At 46.5% G+C, this 20,734-nt stretch overlaps 1 protein-coding gene across 3 annotated transcripts in view; it reads right to left on the bottom strand.

The window, feature by feature from the left end:
* Nucleotides 1–2,110: 2,110 nt before the first annotated feature.
* The window catches only part of LOC146195037 (uncharacterized), an 82,296-nt gene continuing 63,672 nt past the window's right edge, over nt 2,111–20,734 (bottom strand). Inside the window, exon 7 of one of the 3 annotated variants that reach the window (XM_084597659.1) lies at nt 2,111–2,298. In XM_084597659.1, coding sequence (XP_084453785.1) covers nt 2,269–2,298 — 30 coding nt within the window. In that variant the 3' untranslated portion in view covers nt 2,111–2,268. Of the gene's footprint in view, nt 2,299–6,045; nt 6,208–19,764; nt 19,922–20,734 lie in introns of those variants that run through there. The other 2 variants (XM_084597657.1, XM_084597658.1) reach the window with 2 other exon arrangements.

Genomic DNA, 20,734 nt, shown 5'->3' with positions numbered 1-20,734 from the left:
AAATAGTATGGGAGACATGAAGAACTATTTATTCTTACAGTTACACTCCTGAATGCATGTGTGATGTGTAGCTGCCTGTTAGTGGCAACCATGCCGCTTTCCAATAGTTCTAAAGTTTTGGGCTTATACCACATAATTTTAAAGTCGGCGAAACTTAGAATGGTAAAAAAAAAACGGAGAACGCTTGTGCGAGTTCAGAAAACTACCGCATCTTTGATATTCATCACATTTTATGTGCTTCCTAAGCATCATGTACTAAAATGTATCGCACTCTATGAACTAAAGCTACAAATAAATATATTACTGAATGGATGTTGCTATCCTTGGAAGTGCTTATCCCCTTAGTAGTAGGCATCAAAAGTTCAAATTTCTATAAGCTGAATTTAGTTACACTTTAACTTATGCAATATTCAAAGCCTTCTCAATGATTACAAAGTTGTTTTCTTCTTTTTGACGTGCTGATGAATTCTTCCAGTGGAATACTTTCGCTATTTCTGGCTATTTTATGGGAGAACGCAAATGACGGCTGAACTTTTCCTCAATCCTGTATTTTTTTGTTCCGAGGTGCTGTGCTGTTCAATCCAGTACCTAATTATGATCTTGTATTTCTCCTTTAAGAGAAACATTGACAATACTCTTTTTCTGAAGACTATTTTTCGAATGTGCACATAATTACAGTCTTACGCAAAACGCTTTGCAGCATGAAAGTTAGGGTGGAATTTTGTATTTCTTTAAAGCAGCACGAATGACCAGAGATGACGAGAATTCTTGCCGATAGTGCCATGTAGGCCAGAAAAAAAGGCGAGCCAGCACGTAGCGTGCCCGCCGTCTACCTAACCTGCAAAGCGCAGGTGACGTGTAGTTTAGGCGGACGGCGATTTCGCTCCGTGTTTGCTCACCTTTTTTCTGCGCTACATGGATCTGTCTATAAGAATGCTCATCATCTAGGCTGATTCGTACTCCTGCCATCAAGAAATATAAAATTCTACCTAGTCTATCATGCTGCAAAGCGTTTTTCTTAAGATTGCAATTAGGTGCACATTACAAACATTGACTTCAAGGTATTATAAATTTTTGTCATAAATAACAAATAAAGTAACATAAGTAAGCAATGGTCTGAATGGAACAGCACTTCGCAGGACAAAAAAATACAAGATAGACAAAAAGTTCAACCGTAACTTGCGTCCTCCATGAAATTGCAGGAATAGGCAATTTATTCCACTTTAAGCAATCGTCAAGCCTGCCAACGAGCAGAACACGACTTGAAAAGCATTAAGAAGGCTTTGGATATCGCATAAGTTAAAATGAAACTGAGTTCAGCAAATACTAAATCGAAACTTTGACGCCTACTCCTTAAGGGGAAGCCATAAGTACTTCTCTAAAGGTACAACATGCTTTCAGTATCCTATTTATTTTAATTTACGAATAATTTACTACGTAAACTAGTTTTTCTTTAGGTGCTTATTAGTCTTTATTATTTAAATTGATCCTAAATTAATCTGTACTTTAATCTTTTATTTACTTAGAGAATACACTTCAGTAACTGCGATTTATAAGGTACCCAACATTGTTTTTTCAGAAAATTCGACCAATATAGCTTTTATTTGTCCGTTTTTTGAAAATTGTTATTTCTTGGTTAATTTCAATATAATGTGGAGAAAGAACAAACATGTCTATGCTTCTACGTTTTGCAGAAATAGAGAGGTTGTCCTGGATGCTATACACAAAAGTTTAATTTGCAGCACTTTATTAAGTCGTCCAGAATCTAGGGCTGAATATTGAAAATTTTCAAATCCAGCTCTCCGTGGTATGCTTATTCTTTATACTTTTTACAGTATGATACAACACTTTTCCAGGCCGTATATTTCTCAGGTAATAAGAACTCTAGAGAGGGAGTTTCATAAAAATCTTTGATGATGTCTTTTTTATATGGAATCAAATTTGCGCCTTTGTTGCTGTTTTCGACACTTGTGGGAATTTGATTCTTTGAGGAGACCACACCTAGCAGTCTAGATATCCCTATTTTGCTCTACAGTAAGGCAATTACACCAATAATAAACGGGAAAAGACTTAATGCTAAAAACACAACGCATCATGCACGTATGTAAGGTTGAAAATGAACTTTTTTTAGCGCGTTGCTTCCGCCGCAAAGCTTTCAATCTTTTACTAAATGAAGCGCTGCAGCAAAACATTTCTTATAACTTTCAATAAAAGTAAAACTTGCATAGATTTTGGGGGTAAAAAAATACTTGATAAAATTTTAGTATGCTAACAACAGGTCTCCAAGCTTCCAGCTTTCTGAAATGGCAAAAACGGCGGATTCCACATATAGTGATATACAATTTTTTCCGAGAATCGAACTCGCAAAACTAAAGCCCAATTCGCCGTCCCGAGACACATACCCACCATATCACAAAATTTAATTCGCAACAAAAAATGCTCATGGCACCTGGATTATCATTATCTGAACACACCCATGTATATATCTACTCAAATTTTCTACCCACTGCCTTGTTGTGGTGGAGGGGTTTGCGAAACTCGATGAAGTAGTGAGCTCTGCTGTGTAGGGCCACCCAAGATAGACAGGTCACGGCCGAGAGTTCTGATTCACTGGAGAAGGTAATGGCAACCCACTCCAGTATTTCCTGCCAAGAAAACTGTATGGCCAGTCACAATAGCATTATTGATAGGGCGCCGGAAGATGAGCCCCCCAGGTGGGAAGGCGTCCCACAAGTTACTGGGGATGAACAAAGGGCAATTCCTAGGAGCTGCAGGACAAATGAAGCGGCTGGGCTGAAAGCCAAAAGCACGCTCAGTTGTGGATGTGTCGGGAAGCGACCGGAAAGTCCGATGTTGCAAGGAGATATTGTCACGTGGTGGTGACCAGGGCCGATGACACGAATGAAGAGTTGATGATTGCACCGAAGAAACTTTTTATTGGGCTGAACTGCGCCCGCAAAAGAACTAAGCAACTCGGCGGCGGCGATAGCAACAAACGTGCTCGTCGAACAAAGAATGCCCGTCACAGTCGTCGACGCTCAATTTAGAGGATACTCAGAACAATCTAGATAACGTCGCAAACTGCTTGTAGCACAACCTGGAACATTGTAGAAACATACGCAAGTGATCGGAAACTTCGAGACACATCTCGACGAATCGTTCGCGACTAAGAAAATGACAACGCGTCGTATCACGAAAACGAGCACGAGCAAACATGGGGTACAGAGTTGATAAGCGCGCCAGAATAACAATGATAAGGCCACCGCATGCAAGCGGCTGTCGAACAGGAGCAAATAAAATTTAAACAGTTCGCGGCATTACTCCCCCCTTAAAAAAAACATCGCCTCGATGTTCCAAAATAAACGAAGCAACTTAAGTAGAAACCATACAAAATTTAAACACCACTGATTGATTAACGCGCGCAATAAGGCTTCAGACGAACAACATGTGCAATTTCTGGGTGTGCGCGTCGCCGTTGTTTTGCTGGTGTTCCGTCGGGAATGACTTCATAGTCCAGTTGTCCGACGCGGCGAAGGATTTTGTATGGCCTAAAGTATCGGCGCAGCAGCTTTTCACTTAGCGCACGGCGGTGAATTGGAGTCCAAACCCACACTTGGTCTCCTGCATTGTACTCTGCGTGACGCGCCGTAAGTTGTATCGTCGGCTGTCGGTGCGCTGTTCGTCTTTAATACGCAGCCGTACAAGTCGTCAGGTATCCTCCGCACGCTGCAGGTAGGCGGCGAAGTCAAGGTTGTCCTCGTTGGTTACGTGCGGCAGCATTGTGTCGAGCGTCGTCGTGGGCTCCCTGCCGTACACAAGCTTGAACGGGGTCGCAATGGTCGTCTCCTGGACTGCCATGTTTATACGCGAATATCACATACGGCATAATGGCGTCCCAGGTCTTGTGTTCAGCGTCGACGTACATGGCGATCATGTCCGCGATCGTTTTGTTCAGGCGCTCCATAAGGCCATTGGTCTTGTGATGGTACGCAGTTGTTCGTCGATGGCTTGTATGATTGTATTCCAGGATGGCTTGCGTCAACTCTGCCGTAAAGGCCGTTCCCCTGTCCGTGATGAACATTTCTGGGGCGCTGTGTCACAAGAAATTTCTTCGACAAAAAATTTGCCGATTTCTGCCGCGGTACCATTGGGTAGTGCTTTTGCTTTGGCGTAACGGGTAAGGTAGTCAGTGGCCACGATGATCCACTTGTTACCCATAGAGGAAGATAGAAAGGGGCCGAGGAGATCCATCCTAATTAGTTGAAAGGGCAGGTCAGGAGGCGGAATCGGGTTTAGTAGTCCTGCTGGTCTGTTGGCGACGTCTTGCGTCGTTGGCACTCACGACATGTCTTCACGCAGTGGGCAACTTCAGCAGGCAGTCGCAGCCAGTAGTACTTCTCCTGGATTCGACGCAACGTGCGTGCAAACTTCGAGATGGCCTGCTGTGGGCTCATCGTGCGACGCCTGCCGAATTTCCTACCGGAAGTTTTTCGGCACTGCAAGAAGCTGCGCGGTCTTGATGGGAGCGAAGTTCTTCACGAGGAGGCCATTGCTTAACGCGAACGATGATAAGTGTCGCCTGAACACACCACGAGGGGAAGGGGTCGCTCCTTCTAAGTAGTCAGCTAGCGTTTTAAGCTCGGGGTCTGATCGCTGTTGTTCTGCGAAGATGCTTGCGCTCACCGGTCCCAAAAAGGCATCGTCGTCATCGTCCTTTGGGGAGCGTCGATGGGAGCGCGTGATAAGCAGTCTGCGTCGGAATGTTTCCGGCCCGACGTTGCATTAGATGGGTCGGGAGACCTGTGTGTTCGGTTGAGAACACGTCTGCATGATGTAGGATTTTATCAGTCGCATTGGAAGGGAGAAGATACAAGCATGGATAAATTTAGAGATAGTTGAGCTTCACATTTATTGGTATTACACGGGACGATTCAAGGCTTTCTTTTGTGGCTTCAACAACTGATCCTCGCTTTATTACGTGGACTTTATTACACCCTAAACCAATATTTCCTAAATTCCTGCCTATATTATCCGACACATACTCATTAGGATATTGTAATAAGCTACAATGGGTCGAGCAAGGCCGCTGATTATAAATGGAAAACAGCGATTTACCAAGCCGCACGAACAGCCCTGCTTGGCATTATGATCAAGTGTATCACATCCGGAATTAAAGCTCTACGAAGCGTTCCAATGCCAGAGCTTCTGTCTTTCGATGCTATGATGCCTTGTGTAGTTACAAAGCCCTCTGAAGCATCACTTCCTATACGTGTCCCTTGCCAACTGCCGTCCGCCGGAGAAATGCTCCATTTTTCTCTTACTACAAAACTGACGACGTTGTTTCTTGAGGCATGACACTTGAACGCTGCCCCTATAATAATAAGGCTTGATGGAGATGCTTTCTACAAGGGCCCGTACGTCTTAACAAATTGTTCCTTCAATTCAAATTGTATTGAAAAATGCCCCGCACAGATTTATTGCCAATAAGTATGCTTACATGCTATTGATTTTGGGAAAAGGACCTACGCTTAATGGTTGACTGGATCGTATTATACCTGTTGGCTGACTCTTGTACGCAACACGAAGTGTCTTATTCTGTGCAGCAATGGCTTACCCCCTATTTATTCTTCTCCTGAAAGCGATATCAAACATTCTCATTCAGTAATATCTATACGTTTAAAAACATAAGGTTCATCACTTTATGGTCTATATAGTGTGCTAACCACTATCGGCGTGTTTTTTTTCCCGCAATTTCTATCTGCTGCCCATGTGTGTTGGTATCAGATAAACAGGTAATAGGAGTATAGGTTACCCTTAGCACATTTGTCACATTTAGGCTTAATGTTTGAAGATTATTGCTCCACGGATATCCGCGATGTACGAGCAGACATACAGGAAAGATGCCTGACAGAGCCTCTGCGCCCCCGCAGCTTTTATAACATTCAGCATTGGCAGCATTCGACTGTTTTAGCATCTCTTTGGACAACATGCAAATTCAAATAGGTGAGTGATTTTATATAAGCCCATGGAAAGAGAAACAGCACAAAGACGTCCAAATAATTTTACTCAGTTTAGCACCCGCGTCAGGTGGCAACTTTCATTTCTGCCATTCGGCACACATTTTTGCTCCTCACTGCATATACCAAGTCCGCACTGGTAAGACAAACCTTCTTGCATTTGTCGAGGATTAGGCGAGATGTTGGGCACCTTAAAAGATCAAAAGGAAAGCAGAATTTAGGCTTCCACCAGAGAAAGGACGCCTTGCACAAAATTCTCAAACTGCTATTTATCACACCACAAAGCTTGAGGCCGTACGTAGGCTAGCGCCCAACGTTCTGACCTTGCGATACGTTTGCGTCGTGTTCCACCTTAAGTTGCATGGGGGCATTACACTAGACACACTTAAAAAAGGCCCTGTGCTTGCAAAATACTGCACATTACTTAATTTCATCCAAATATAAATATATTTCGTTATTTAAGTACACCTCAAGTAATTCTAGTCTCCAGAATGAAAACAATCCTCCCACAACAGGTTATGGAATAATAACGGAGCAAAACTTGTACGGCGCCGATAAAATTGGCAAGGCTAGAACCCCTTTTAGAACCGCTTTGCATGGCCACCATTGTGAATTCTCAAAACAACACACTAATACATATTGTTGATCGCTATCATTAGTATGCGGCCCCTACTGCGTCCATAAAATGGCGTCATCACTTTGGTTGTAAAACACCTCCTGTGGCATGATTCAACAAATAAATTAAAATAAGGAAATGCATTTTTGCGACAAAATAAAAAATAAAATAATAAATATTTTTTTATTTTTATACAATATATGTAATCGAACTGTGTTTTGCTTTTTCTTTAGGGTAACGTTTATTTTGGGCGCTGAATTTTTATTGTCTTCCTTTAAAGCACATTTTTCCTTGACGGGCTCAAAAATAAAGCACTAGCGAACACAGTGAACGTCATAGTGTGCATGGTTGTGCCTGAGCAGGCGTCTTGTTGCTACCACATGGAAACCAGGGCGTTGCGAAAGGCATCACATGAACCAAGCCCTGTTGATGATCGTGAAAAAAAAAGTTGCTGCTTTGCCAGCGCTTGCCAAGAAAAAACGTGGCCCTTCTTGCGAAAGGTTTGCCATGAAATGTTACTTTCGCAGTGGTTAAGAAACTACGATATATATATATATATATATATATATATATATATATATATATATATATATGTGTGAAAGAAAGTTTCATAGAGATTCAGATTCCAGTTTTATTTGGAGTCGACGTTTCGGCAGGGGCCGTGTCTTTCTCAAAACTGAGGGTACATGGTTCTTGCTGTCATCTTATAGTGTTGGCAACTCAACAGGTGATATGCAAACACGGATGACAGAATATGGGCATGTACAGGCGATCCAGCTGCGCACGCGCAATACACACGCACACGCAGAGCAGGATAGGCACAAAGGGTCAAGCCGTCCACCCAAGGCGCCGGCCAAGAGTCAGCTGTATAGACCTCCTTCACTCCTGCTACGTCACGAAAATGTGGTGGTGCTGTCGTCGTTAGTGACTTTCGCGTGGTAGGCAAAACAACGCTTCAGTCGCTTTGCCTACCGTGATTGTGCAATGGCTTGCTGCGGCCGGGAAATGCAGATCACCATGCCGACTTATCGCGTCGCTATGACATGTGATGAAAGGCACGCAAGAGGAAGTTTAGTAAGCTTTCGCAGGTATCTCGCTGACAATGGTCGCCGTAAACAGAGGTGGGGCGCCGTGGTGGAGCGCCAAGGCTGGGTACCGACGATTGCTCATCGAATATGGGGCAAATATTTAGTCAAGACTAAGCTGGAGCTCATTCACGTTTACGCCAGAGCGGTCTACCGGATCAAAGGTCGCGAATAACTTGACTTTGGCCTGTTCACGACGAGTGATGAGATCTTCTTGGTACTGTTTTAGTGCAGGTGCGGGCGCGGGTGCGCAAGTAACGTTTGTAGACGAGGCCGTCATATATATTTTGTAATGCGTATGCCTGTTTCTTTGTTGGAGCATGCATAGATGTTTTGCCTATGTAAACTCTTCCTCAAGCCCGCTTTTTCATTTTGGTAATTGTATGTATGCGCAGTGAGCTGCTACGCGAGATATCTGTGCTGCACGCCTCGATCCGAGATATATATGTTACAAGGCTACCTTCGGCGCGTTCACGTGAAATTATTTTAATCTACTTCCTGATGAAGGTTCTCACTTCCCATTGACAGCTACTGATTTGGATTGGAGCTGAATTTTTTTATTTATGCCGAGCGTTTTCTATTTGTATTCACAGCGGCAGCTTATGAATGCGAGTTGTCGGATTTATCCTAAATTACCGAAAGTTCCCCTCAGGAAACGCCCCTAGGAAAAATGTCACCGAAGAAACTAAGTGAAAATCTGCCTGGAACTCACTTCGCGAAAAATTGAACATATTATTGGATGTCGTTTTTTTAGAATATATGTAACCATTATTTGGGCACTGGGTCCTGTGGGTGCTTTACACATTTACAGGAGCTGGAGAAGGCTTGACGAGAAAGCGTTTTGAATACAAAAAAAAGAGCCCCACCACTATATAACATCCAGCGAGTATTATGGAGTGCATATAGTTTCCAGTTTCCAAGCTGTGAAATATCGCTCTTTAATGCAGGTCTAATCCCCTGGCTAATACTACACATTCGAGAGACGTGCTTGTCCTCGACCGCACAAATGTCGGAGCCATAATGGCTTTTTTTTTTTTTTTTTTTTGCGAACGTACGTCATCAGCACCATGTTTTGCAGATTTCAAGCGGGCGGGTAGAAAGAAGCACTGTAGCAGACACAACTGCGTCTAGACACGAGGAAACTGAAATCAAATCAAATCAAAGTGTTTTATTTCAGACAACAACAGTTACAGTTGTCTAGAGGACATACCAAAAGGCGAAGTCTACGCCTTTAGTAAACAGAACTACAGAACAATGAAAAAATAATAAAATGGCAGGGTTCAAAATAGAAATAATGTTCAAGCTAAAACCATAAAAACAGATGTAAGATAAAAACAGTAAAAGGTGATTATAATGAACGCAATTCATCGCTGATAAGCCAAGCACCAAGCAAGGCGAAAGCTCGACTTTGCAGTGCGTTTGATTCTCTCTGTTTGGGAACATTTTATCTGGGGTCATTTTTTACGGGACAATTTTTTTCTGGGACGTTTTTTACCGGAATCCGCGGAACCACAGTGGCCGCTGCAGCTCGTAATTGTAATGCAAGCTATAAGCGTGACTACCCGTGATGAAATTGCTACCGTTAACGACGACAGCCGCCCACGAATAGAGCAGATATAACATACGCGCAGCGTTGTGAATTCAACGAATAACGAAATGATACGCAAATCCGTGCGCTGTCAAGGCTATTATTGCCATGCGGACCTAAATCATCTTAACCATACAGCCGCTCGATGCTAGTGAGGGGCTTCGTGCTTACCAAAAATGCTCATTTGCCGCTTGATGTGAAGAATCATCCGATGGCGCAATGATGCTTCGAGTGGACTACTTCATACGCGATTTGCGCGCGCTACTTATGAGTGAGAAAAATCACCGTCAGCTTCCTCAATTCAAAGTAGTTGTAAGCATCCAAAGCTTTGCAATTCTCGGTGCATTCCGTGCTTAATTTTCAAGGAGAAAACAGCAAATAGATGTCAACGCCGCTCATTTTCCCTTGCTGGCAGCAACGCTTCTCATGTTCGCCTTGAACCCAATCTCCATCGGTAAGGCGTGCGGGTCCGTAAGCTGCACGCCGTGTACGTAGAGTTTTTCAATGCAGCGCTTCTAACCTCACCGCTGAGGCTCACGAAATACTAGCACATAGTCATTTCGTCTGTCAAGAAGGCACCTACAAATCACAATAACACGGCCTTGACAAGCTTGGCCACAGTGCCGTGGCCGTAGTCTTGCTTTATGCCTGCTGCGGGATCGCTGACAAGAGCAGCGCCACCTCGATCGTCCTGTTTCTTTGCAAACATGAAGGAGGTCAATACAATAGTCAGCGGCGGAACAACCTCGGAGGAAAAAAGAAAAATGGGGGATGGTGTTGGCTGTTGAATGGTGAAATAATTTGCGGTTCTCTCTAAAAGATGTGAGCGCCAAGCGTGAAGGAAGTTTCTGCGAGAAGTGGTTAAGTAGTTGACTTGTGTATGACCTCTAGCAACCAAGTATGTCTATTTAATTATGCTATATATATATATATATATATATATATATATATATATATATATATATATATATATATATATATATATATATAAATACTGTGATGCACTTAGCCGTCGACGAAGTGAAAAGTGCAGGAGCAAAGCAGGAGAATGCGGTGAAGGCAGAATAAAGCAGGGTGTTCGAAAGAACGGCCCCGACCCGCTCCTCCTTCGAAGCGGCCGAGCAGTCACACTACCGGCTCAGGCAGCGCCCGCAACATCTATCCCGACCGAGAACGGCGTCCAAGCCAAGTCGGCGGATTCGGCTCTGCCCTCCTTCCCGAAACCCACTCCAACCTCCGGAAGTTATCTGCCTTTTTCACTGCAGCGCTTGGCCATGTCTTGCTGTCCTCTGGGAGCCCAGTACCACTGGCACCGCTTCTGTAGTTCCATAGTTTTTCTGATGACGCCGAAGCGTTAGCTCAACTTGTCGACGCTGCTGCCCGGCGTTCCGTCTGGCCTCCCGCCATCAGGCCCGTCATCGTGAAGTCCATCTCCTTGGTGCCGCCAGCGCCTGGCACCTATACGAAGGCCGCCGCTACACCACTTGGTCGGCCTGGACTGCTGCTCTCTTTGCCGATTTACGCCCTTGGCCAGTGCGTACGATGTCAAATTCACGGCGATCAGGTCGCGGCGCCAGGCTCCAGTTGAAGACGTCACCCTACACATTTACGACAAGGCCCGTCTTCTTCAGGCCTGCAATATAGAGTAGCAACGCGACCGCTGCTAAAAAGCTGACGGCCTTCATGATGCCACCCACGCATCCATTATGATCACACTGGACACCGACAGCCTGTCCATCTTTGTCCACCGGGCGGCCGCCTTGCATAGCACTGCATTTCATCGCGGGGTTCTTGCTGCCGCCGGGACATCAGCAGCACCTCAGCATGCTGCCCTTCCATGCCTGACTCTATCCATCTAAACCGGCGAAGTGCAGCTCTGCTCATGCCGTACCACCCCTAGACCACCCATGGACACGCATCCTGAAGGTGAGGCTAAGTGCATGCAACACCAACAGGAAGCGGTACGGCACGTGAAGGAGGCCTCTGCTTCCCGAGGGCAGATGATTGGAACAGTCAAGTGGTTTAACATGATCAGCGGCTACGGCGTCATCAACCGCACTGGCACTGGCGAGGACATTTTTGTTCACTTGCATCGTCTTACAACACTCGCGTAAACTTCGCCCCATCCAGAACGGGTAAGAGGCTGTATACGAGGTGACTCTAAGAGAAAAAGGCCTCACTGCTGCCAATGTCAGTGTGCTAGATCCGAAGGACGAGCTGAAACGTTACCATTTCGTCGGAAAAGAACGAGCCTACACCTACCGGTGTACTCAGTGAAGTTGTGCACACAATGGGGTGCTTCCAGTGGAAGCGGGGGTAGCAGCAACAAATACTGCGGTGCAGCTTCTGCGATCTCTGTCTATACTGTGGATGCCTCACGAGGGTAGTTACAGATCGGGGAGAACGATCTGATACCGTGGAGGGACAGCAAGCCAACTGCAAGAACCTGGCACGGGAGAAACCCTCGGGCGCATGACTCTCAAGAATGCATTGGCGGAACGCCCAAGTGGCAACTACCTAAAGAGTCTCGCCCAGAGAGTAACTTGCCACGCACTCATGAGACAATATACAAATATTATCGATGCGAATATCCTCATGGCTCCGCAAAAGACAGGCAGGAAAAAAAAGCTTATTTGTTGTAGATGCGATGTCAGCGATGTGGTGGTGCTGCATTTAAGGACGCACGCAGTCGAGGCCGAATGTGATGTACTTAGCCGAAGACATAGTGAAGAGTGCAGGAGCGAAGCAGGAGAAGATGAAGGCAGAATAAAGCAGGGCGTTCGAAAGAACGGCCTTACCTCTACGTGCTCTTCGTTACAATATATATATATATATATATATGGTATATATATATATATATATATATATATATATATATATATATATATATATATATATATATATATATATATATCTATATATATATATACCAACCTCACCGCGTTTTTTTTCGGCTTTCTATTTATATTCGTTCTCTCTAAAATCATAACAGAGCTCATTGTGGTCGAGATACATGACAAAATAACATCCCCACATGTTTACAATGGACGCATACACTTTTGGCTCCTTTAATTATGTATATATTTGCCCATGCTTCCACACAGGGCACTAGCGCCAATATGACCTTCATGTCATGAAAGCCGCTGATCAGCTAGAACTGTTAAAAGTCCAGAATCACATATTGTGACATAGTGGTGACAAGGCCGTACTCACCAAAATAAGACACAGCTGTGATACTACTGAAGTTAACTTTTTATTAGGCTCACCGGCGCCCGCAAATAGACTAAGCAACTCGGCGGCTGCGATAGCAACAAACGCGCACGTCGATCGTCGAACTAAGAATGCCGCTTTCACGCGTTAGTGCTCGAGGTGAAGGCTGAAAGAAAAGATCGAGATAAAACCGCCAACGGTGACTAGCACAAGCTAGAAAATTGCTGAAATACACGCGAGTGGCCGGAGTCTTTGATAAACATCTCGGAGCATCTTGCTCGACAATGAAACTGTTAGAGCTGCTTTTCGCGATAACGAGCATGATCAAAAGAAAGAACACAAAATTGATACGCGTGCCATAAATCAGAGTGATTAAGCCCCATGCCGGTGGCTGTCTAAAAAGAATAAATACAGATTTGATGTTGGGGAAGGTTGAGGGTCGCCGGAGAAGGGGTAGGCAGCGAACGCGATGGTTAGATGGCATCCTCGAGGCACTGAAGATGAAGTTATGTGATGTTAGGAAGATAGTGAGAGACCGGAAAGCGTGGCGTGACGTGGTCAATAGGGTCACGAAGAGTCGGACACGACTGAACGACTGAACTGAACTGAACAGATTGGAAGGGTTTGCGACATTACTCTCTCTTTAGAAAAAAGCATCGACCCGATACTTACAAAATACACTGAAAGGCAAACAAAATACTAAATTTTAAAATAAGTTTAGCGGACGTAATAAAGTTTGAGGCGTACAATATGGACGACTTCTGGGTGCGCCCGGCGCCTTTCGGGTGTGGTCGGGGCATCGTTGATGACCTCGTAGTCAATCTGTCATATGCGTCGAAGGATTCGGTATGGTCCGAAGTACCGCCGCGAAGGTTTTTCCTAGGTCCGCGGCGGCCTATCGGCGTCTCAACCCACACGCTTTCTCCCGGCCTGTAGTGTGCGTCGCGTCGTCGCAAGTTTTACCGCCGGGAATAAGCGTGTTGCTGGTCTTTGACGCGTAGCCGGGCGAGTCGTGGGGCTTCCTCTGCACGCTGAAGGTAAGCGGAAACGTCGGGGTTGTCTTCTGACACGTGAGGCATAATCGCGTCGAGCGTCGTTACGGGCTCCCCGATGTACACAAGATTGAACGGCGTCACTCTGGTTGTCTCTTTCATCGTTGTGGTATTGGCGAAGACCACGTGCAACAGGATGGCATATCAGGTCTTGTGTTCGGCGTCAAAGTACATAGCAAGAATGTCCGCAATAGATTTATTAAGATTTTCTATAATGTCATTTGTCTGCGGCTAATAGGTGGTCGTCCTCCGATAGCTTGTCTGGCCGTACTTCAGGATGGCTTGAGTGAGTTATGCCGTAAATGCTGTACACTTTTCCGGGATGAGCACTTCTGGGGCGCCGTGTCGAAGAAGAATTTGATTGACGATAAACTTGGCGACATCCACTTCGGATCCGTTAGGCAGGATTTTTGCTTCGATGAAACGGATCACGTAATCAGTTTCCACGATAATCCACTTATTTCCCATCGATGAAGATGGGAAGGGTGCGAGGAGGCCCATCCTTGCTGGTTCAAAGGGCATAATTGGGGGCGGTACTGGGTTCAGTACACCAGAAGGTCTCATCGGAGGTGTCTTGCATCGCTGGCACTCACGGCACATTTTGGTGCAATGGGCGACATCCGCAGCTAATTGTGGCCAATATTACTTCTCCCAGATTCAGTGCAAAGTGCGTGCGAGACCGATATGTCCGGCTAGTCGCTCATCTCCACATGCCTGTAGAACTTGCTCTCTTATGTGTATAGGCACAAGAAGGCGTGCGGTCCTGCTGCATACAAAGTTCTTTTTCACAAGGACGTCAGTTTGTAACGCAGAGGACGATCGCTGACGGTCGAACACAGCGGGAGGGGAAAGTAATCAGCTGGCGCTTTTAGCTCCGGGTCTGATCGCTGTTTGCGTGCAAAAATGCTGGCGCTTACCGGTCCCAAAAACTCGTCTTCGTCATTTTCATTCGGCAGCGCATCAACGAGGACTCGTGACAAGCAGTTTGCATCGGAGTGCTCGTGGCCGGACATGTAGACAACTGTGATGTCGAGTTCTTGAAGACGCAGGCTACATCGGACAAGGCGGGTGGAGGGTCTCACAAGTTTGCCAGCGCGTGGTGATCGCTTACCACCTTGAATGGCGTGCCGGATAAGTATGGACAAAATTTTAAAGTTCCCCAGATTATCACGAGGCACTCCTCGGTCGTTGAGCAATTCGCTTCGACTTTTGACTGCGAATGGCTGTCATACGCTATAATGCTTTCTTGTCCTTCAGTTCTCTGAAAGAGGACAGCACCTAGGGCAACGCTGCTTGCGTCTGTATATATTTCTGTTTCGCCGTTTTTGTCAAAGTGCCCATGGACAGGAGGGGTCTGTAAGCGGCACTTAAGTTATTTGAATTGTTTCGCCTACGCCGATTTCTTTTTGAAAGGCAGATCAGCCTGTGAAAGTTGCAGCAGAGTTTCGGCGATGTGGAAATCTTCCTGACAAATGGATGGTAGTAAGCATGCAGCCCAAGGAATCTTCGCACTGCTTTCTCGTCGGCAGTCTTCGGAAAATGGCCGATCGTACCGTTTTCTGTGGGTCTGGGCATGTGCCATCCTTGCTCACAATATGGCCCAAGAATAACAGCTCCTCGAAAGCCAAGTGGAACGTTTCTGATTTCAATGTCCGTCCTGATAATTTGGTGGCATCCAGCACTGCCCGCAGCCTTTTCAGGTGCTCCTAAAAGTTTGACAAGAACATAACAACATCATCCAAGTATACCAAACAAATCTGCTAGTTTAAGCAATCCAGGCCAGTGTCCATTACCCGTTGAAACGTGGTTGGTGCTTAACACAGGCCAAATGACATTACCTTGAGTTCAAAGAGGCCGTCTGGTGCTATGAACGCCGTATTGTCACGGTCTATTTCGTCGACACTCATTGGCCAGTACCCGCTAGTCAAGTCCACGGACAAGAAATACCCAGTATTGCAGATACGGTACAGAGTATCGTCGATGCGAGGGAGAGGGTAGACATCCTTCTTCGCGACGTTGCTGAAGCGGAGGTAATAAACGCAGAAGCGAATTGTGCCATTTTTCTGCTTCATCAGGAAGGCTCCGCCCAGGGGCTGTTCGATGGCTTAATCACGTTTCCGCGAAGCACTTCCTGAACTTGATCGCGGATGGCTAGGCGTTCGGGTGTTGATACACGATAGGGGCTTTGACGATGCCGGGCGTGTTCAACTGTCCCAGGTAGCACAAAGTGGGCTATGAAGGGTGGGCCCCGGTGGGCCCGATGTAGGCAATGCAGGACAGCCCCTGTGGGCTCAATATGGGTGCTGCAAGAGGGGCCGACGTAGGCCCGAAGGGGGCTGTCGACAAAGCCCCAATGGGCCCCACTAAGGGCCGATGCAGGCAGCCCTTGCGGGACTGCCGACATTTTTCCGGCATTGTTAAAAGGGCACATCCCGCCAACACCCCGCGATGGGCCTACTTTGGACCGATTTGGGCAGCCGCGTTGGAGGAACATTTTTTTTATTTCAGTTAGCCCCTCAGATAATGACACAGGACCAATGCGGGTTCTATAGCGCTAGCCGCACTTGGGCTTGCCCACATTATTCTCATAGGGGTCCGACGCAGGAAATTGATGGAAAGCCCTAGTCCAAGTTTTCCCCATCAATATTTATGCGCATAATTAAGTAATTATTTTATACATGTCTGCACTTTCTAAAACAACCACAATAATAAATTTTACAATAATTCATAACATTCATCTAGCCGAAATGACTTCATGTACATCTTGTTCAGACTATGGAGATGTGTGTTTCGAACAGTAATATTGTGCTGGGAGTTGCAGGCTGTCCAAAGCAACCACATAAGAGGCAACAGTTAGCAATCAGTTTGTTTTAGTATTTGTAGCCCAATTTGCATGAGCGCGTGAACTAAAGCCGTGTAAATTTCTAATCGACGAAATATGGCAACAACTGTTATACAAATCGTCTATAATAGTTATTTAGGGCAACATCTAATGCAAATAAAGATTGAAAACAATCATTACGCAGTTGCAAGCACGCCTTCTAGCCGCATTACGGCAGATGTGGGACCTACAGCGGTTTTGTGTGGGCAGCCCTAATTGGGCTGGGTGTTGGTTTTGAACCTAAAGCCCACTTGCTGTTGCACGTGCCTTCAAATTCCCTACAAGGGACCAATTTTGGTATCATGCGGGCCCTCCCGCCTTCCAGCCCCATTACGGCACATGTGAGATATAAAGCAGTTTTATGTGGGCAGCCCCAATTGGGCTGGACGTTGTTTTTGAACCTAGAGCCCACCTGTTGCTGCACGGGCCTTCAAAGTCCCCACAAAGGACCAATTTTGGTACCATGCGGGCACCCCCGCCTTCCAGCCCCATTAGAGCCTATGTGGGACCTAAAGCGGTTTATCTAAGGCTGCCTCATTTGGTCTTCACAAGGGCTTTTTCAAATTGAGCCCTTATTCATATTTCACCTGCCCTCAAGTAACCTACAAGGGGCCGAAAGGGGCAGCATGTGGGTATGTCCGTTTTCTTGCCCCACTACGGCCGATGTTGGTCCCACAAAGATTTAATGGGGGCGGCCTCATTTCGGATATATGAGGGCTTTCCCATAAGAAGCCCATATTTAGGTTGGATTGCCTTCAAATATCCGGCAAGGGACCCTTGTGGTCTGGATGCACGAATGTGCTCTGCATTAGCCCAAGAAACGCCGCTATGGGACCCATGCGGGAGGGGCAGGGGCAAGCCCAAATGGGGATTGCTCACTTTTGGCCCATCGGGGACCCATGCGGGTTTTATGATGGTTGCCCCAGCCCCACTTGCCTACATCGGTCCTACTGGGGCCCCACATTCTGTGCTACCTGGGGTGCTAATGGGGTGCTTTGCCAACGAAGTCTGTCGCACCTCTCCTGCGGAGAAAAGCTCTCGCTGCAGCTTTAAAGCAGACGGCGTATCCGGTGTTGCCTGTCTTGGGGTAGGGCTGTGTTGATGTCGAACGTGGCCTCCTTAGATAGGTGGGCCTGTCGTCGTCGAGTTGGCCGGGTATGGCGAGGATACATTGGCTGTCCGCTATCTCATCGTGGAAAGCGATGGTCGTGCCCTTGGTAAGATGCCGGTATTTTTTCAAGTTTGTCAATAACACGTGAGTTTGCCCTCTTCCGATATGGCTGACCCTGTTGCTATGCCGAGCCCTCTTTCCATAACAACTAGGTGCTTCCTTCGACGTCCTTCAGCGATTTCGAAGTCTGCGTTGCCCAATCAGGCGACGATGCATGATTGTGGCGGCACGTTCAAGTCTTCGTTGAGAACGTTTAGAGCGATGTGATGCGCTGACATCGTCGTAGAAGGTATGGCGTTGCCCGTCGAGAGCTTCATGAGTTTTGAGCGAAGGTCGATTATTGCATAATGTTCGTTCAGAAAATACATGCCCAGAATCACATCGCGGGAACACTGCTGCAGCACCATAAAGCATTTAGAATACGGCCGTCCATTAGCTGTTACTTTTGGGGTGCATCTCCCTGATGGCGTAATAAGGTTGCCCCCAGCGGTGTGGTTCAGCATGCCATACCAAGCGGTCCTTACGTTCCTGAGCTGGGAGGCAAACGGTCCACTGTCGACTGAATAGTTAGCTCCAATGTCTACTAGGGCAGTGATTGTGCGACTGTCGACAGCAACCTCAAGGTCTCTTGTTTGCTTCTTCGTATTGCACGTTGACTTCGGTGTTCAATCTCTGCTTCGTCTCGTGCTGAGTTCATGCCCGGGGCACACCGTTGTCACTTCGCTGAGGGGTGGTGTCAGCTTGAAGTCTGGTCGTGATCTCGTCGACATTGTCGTCTTGAGTAGGGGCAATTTAATTGCTGCGTCGTCGTCACTCGTCATCGGCGGCGGAGGATCTTCGTACTTTAGAGGTAAAGCAACCTCACTTGAAAAGGTTAGTCTGTTTATTTCCTCTGTGGGGGCTAGGGGACCTTTCTAGCATGTAGCTCTAGCCGGGTGATGGAAAGCAGGCGCTGAACGGCGAGGGTGAGCGTGACAGACGACTTGGTGACGGGTGCTCTGCCGCCGCAGGAAGTCGTCTATTTCGTATGGTCGCTCGCCAGGACGGGGTCGTGGGGCGTCGATGGCGAAAGCACGAGGCCGATACGCCTGTACGGGCAATCACGGAGGAAGTGTCCAGCCTCACCACAAGGGAAACAGAGTGGTCGGTTATTTTTAGTCCTCCAGGCGTCGCACTCCCTCTGGCTTGAAGGTCGTTGGTAGGCTAGCCGGGCGGTGGCCAAGGGGCGGTTGTCGGGGGCAGCATTGTAGCGACGAGAGCTTGGAAAGTCGTATCTGGACTCAGGACGAAGTAATGCAGCTGAATAGTTCATCGCTGCTGCTTCTTGTACTGGAGCCATCGGAGCCATTGCTTCAGGAACGCCCAGTGCCTGTTGAATTTCTTGAAGGACGACGTCCGTGAGCTTCGTCACCTGATATTTTTGGGATGATGGCAGCAATCCGAGGAGCTCCTCTCGTATAATCTCCCGGATGAAGTCCAGAAGGCTCTCTCCACTCGCAGTTGCGCTGCTGTAGGTGCTTACATGGACCGTTTGGAGCTGTCGCTCGTAGTGGCGCATTCTGGTGTTTATCGTCCTCTCAACGGTCGACGCTTCAGTTTCAAATTCTGCAATGGCTTTTGCAGATTTCTGAAAAGCCTTGCAAACCGAGACTTTTTAACGCGTCGCATAAACATTTCACTTTCTCACGTCCGGTCATGTAGGGTCGGCGCGGCGAATGAGGCGCTTCATCTCCACAACGTAAGCCCCTCGTTAGGGTGTTGAAGTCTTTATTGAAGAAGTGCCTGCGCATTTTACTTTCGGACGGCACTAGCAAAGGCAGTCAAAAACGTTTTCTTGAATATATCCTAGCCCTTCAAAGCTGTCTCATGATTTTTGAACATTATTTGGGCAGATCCTTCAAGAGAACAGTAGACATGCCTGAGCTTCGTGTCGTCGTTCCTGGCGTTGCAAGTTGCCACGTGTTCGAACAGGTCAAGCCGGTCTTTCGCATCCTCGTCCGGTTGTCCTTGGGTTCACGGGTTGCACGAAAACTAAGGGTGCTTTCTACATGTCGGGTGACATCTTCAGTGATACGTCACAGTGACGTGGTTATGCATCTCCACCAGATGTGACGTAGTGGTGACAAGGCTGTAGACACTAAAAGAGGACGAATGCGTGATAGTACAGAAATGAACTCTTTATTGGGCTGATTTGAGCCAGCAAAAGGACTAACCAACTCGGCGGCGGCGATAGCAACAAATGTGCTAGTTGATTTTCGAACTAAAAATGCCGCTTTCATGCTTCAGTGATCTAGTTAGAGGCTGCAAAGAGAGATCCAGAAAAAACCGTAAACTTGGAAAAACCGCAAAGGAGTATACCCTAACCATTGTCAACCAAGCCACGACCAACATGTTCACTGATACTTAAGTGGATCAATGACTTGCTTAAACGAGTAGTGTCATGTCCATCCGCCGAAAGGCGAAAGGGCGAGGTGAACAGCAAACTGATCTCTTTTGCTAAAAGCAGTCCTTACCTATCCAAAATTAACTGAAACGCGTTCAATAGACAGCAACAAGAATGTAACCCGAAAAAAGTATCTAAATAAACCGTGACAGCTGCAAATTTGAATTGTTTATTTTCTTCATAACATCTGTGCTGTCCTGCCTGGGTCTCACGTATACTCGAGTAAGCAAGTTTAAACAGTCTTTTATGCTGCAAAATTATTATTGTTATCGATCGGACCCGGTACTCGAGCATGAAAATCCATGTACAGACAATTTGGCTTACGAAACACCATGGATAGAAGTTCTTGGTGTACTACAAAAATAAGTGTTGCAATCATAGCACAAACTTCGTGCTTTTGCAAGCAATGTTAGAGGGAAGAATCTCAGTGCGATTTGCTATAGAGCGCTCTCAAAATACGGCAAAATTTTCGATAGTTCTGTCGTAAGCCTAAGGTGTTTCTATATTACTGTAGAAAGTTTCTATAGTAGTTTTATATCGTACAACATAAATATAGCTGCAGTTTCTTTACCGGGAGTGTCGGTGAGGTGCCTAGGAAGCTGACGCTAGTTATAACAGCTTTTCTGGCGGCTGTTTATTTGCAACATATAGAACAATTTCCACCAGAAAGG

This window comes from Amblyomma maculatum, chromosome 3 (assembly GCF_055883805.1).
Source record: "Amblyomma maculatum isolate TAMU_Amacu chromosome 3, ASM5588380v1, whole genome shotgun sequence".
Classification (NCBI taxonomy): domain Eukaryota; kingdom Metazoa; phylum Arthropoda; class Arachnida; order Ixodida; family Ixodidae; genus Amblyomma; species Amblyomma maculatum.
The sequence above is the reverse complement of the archived record's forward strand: the minus strand, read 5'-3'. Positions and strand labels throughout refer to the sequence as shown.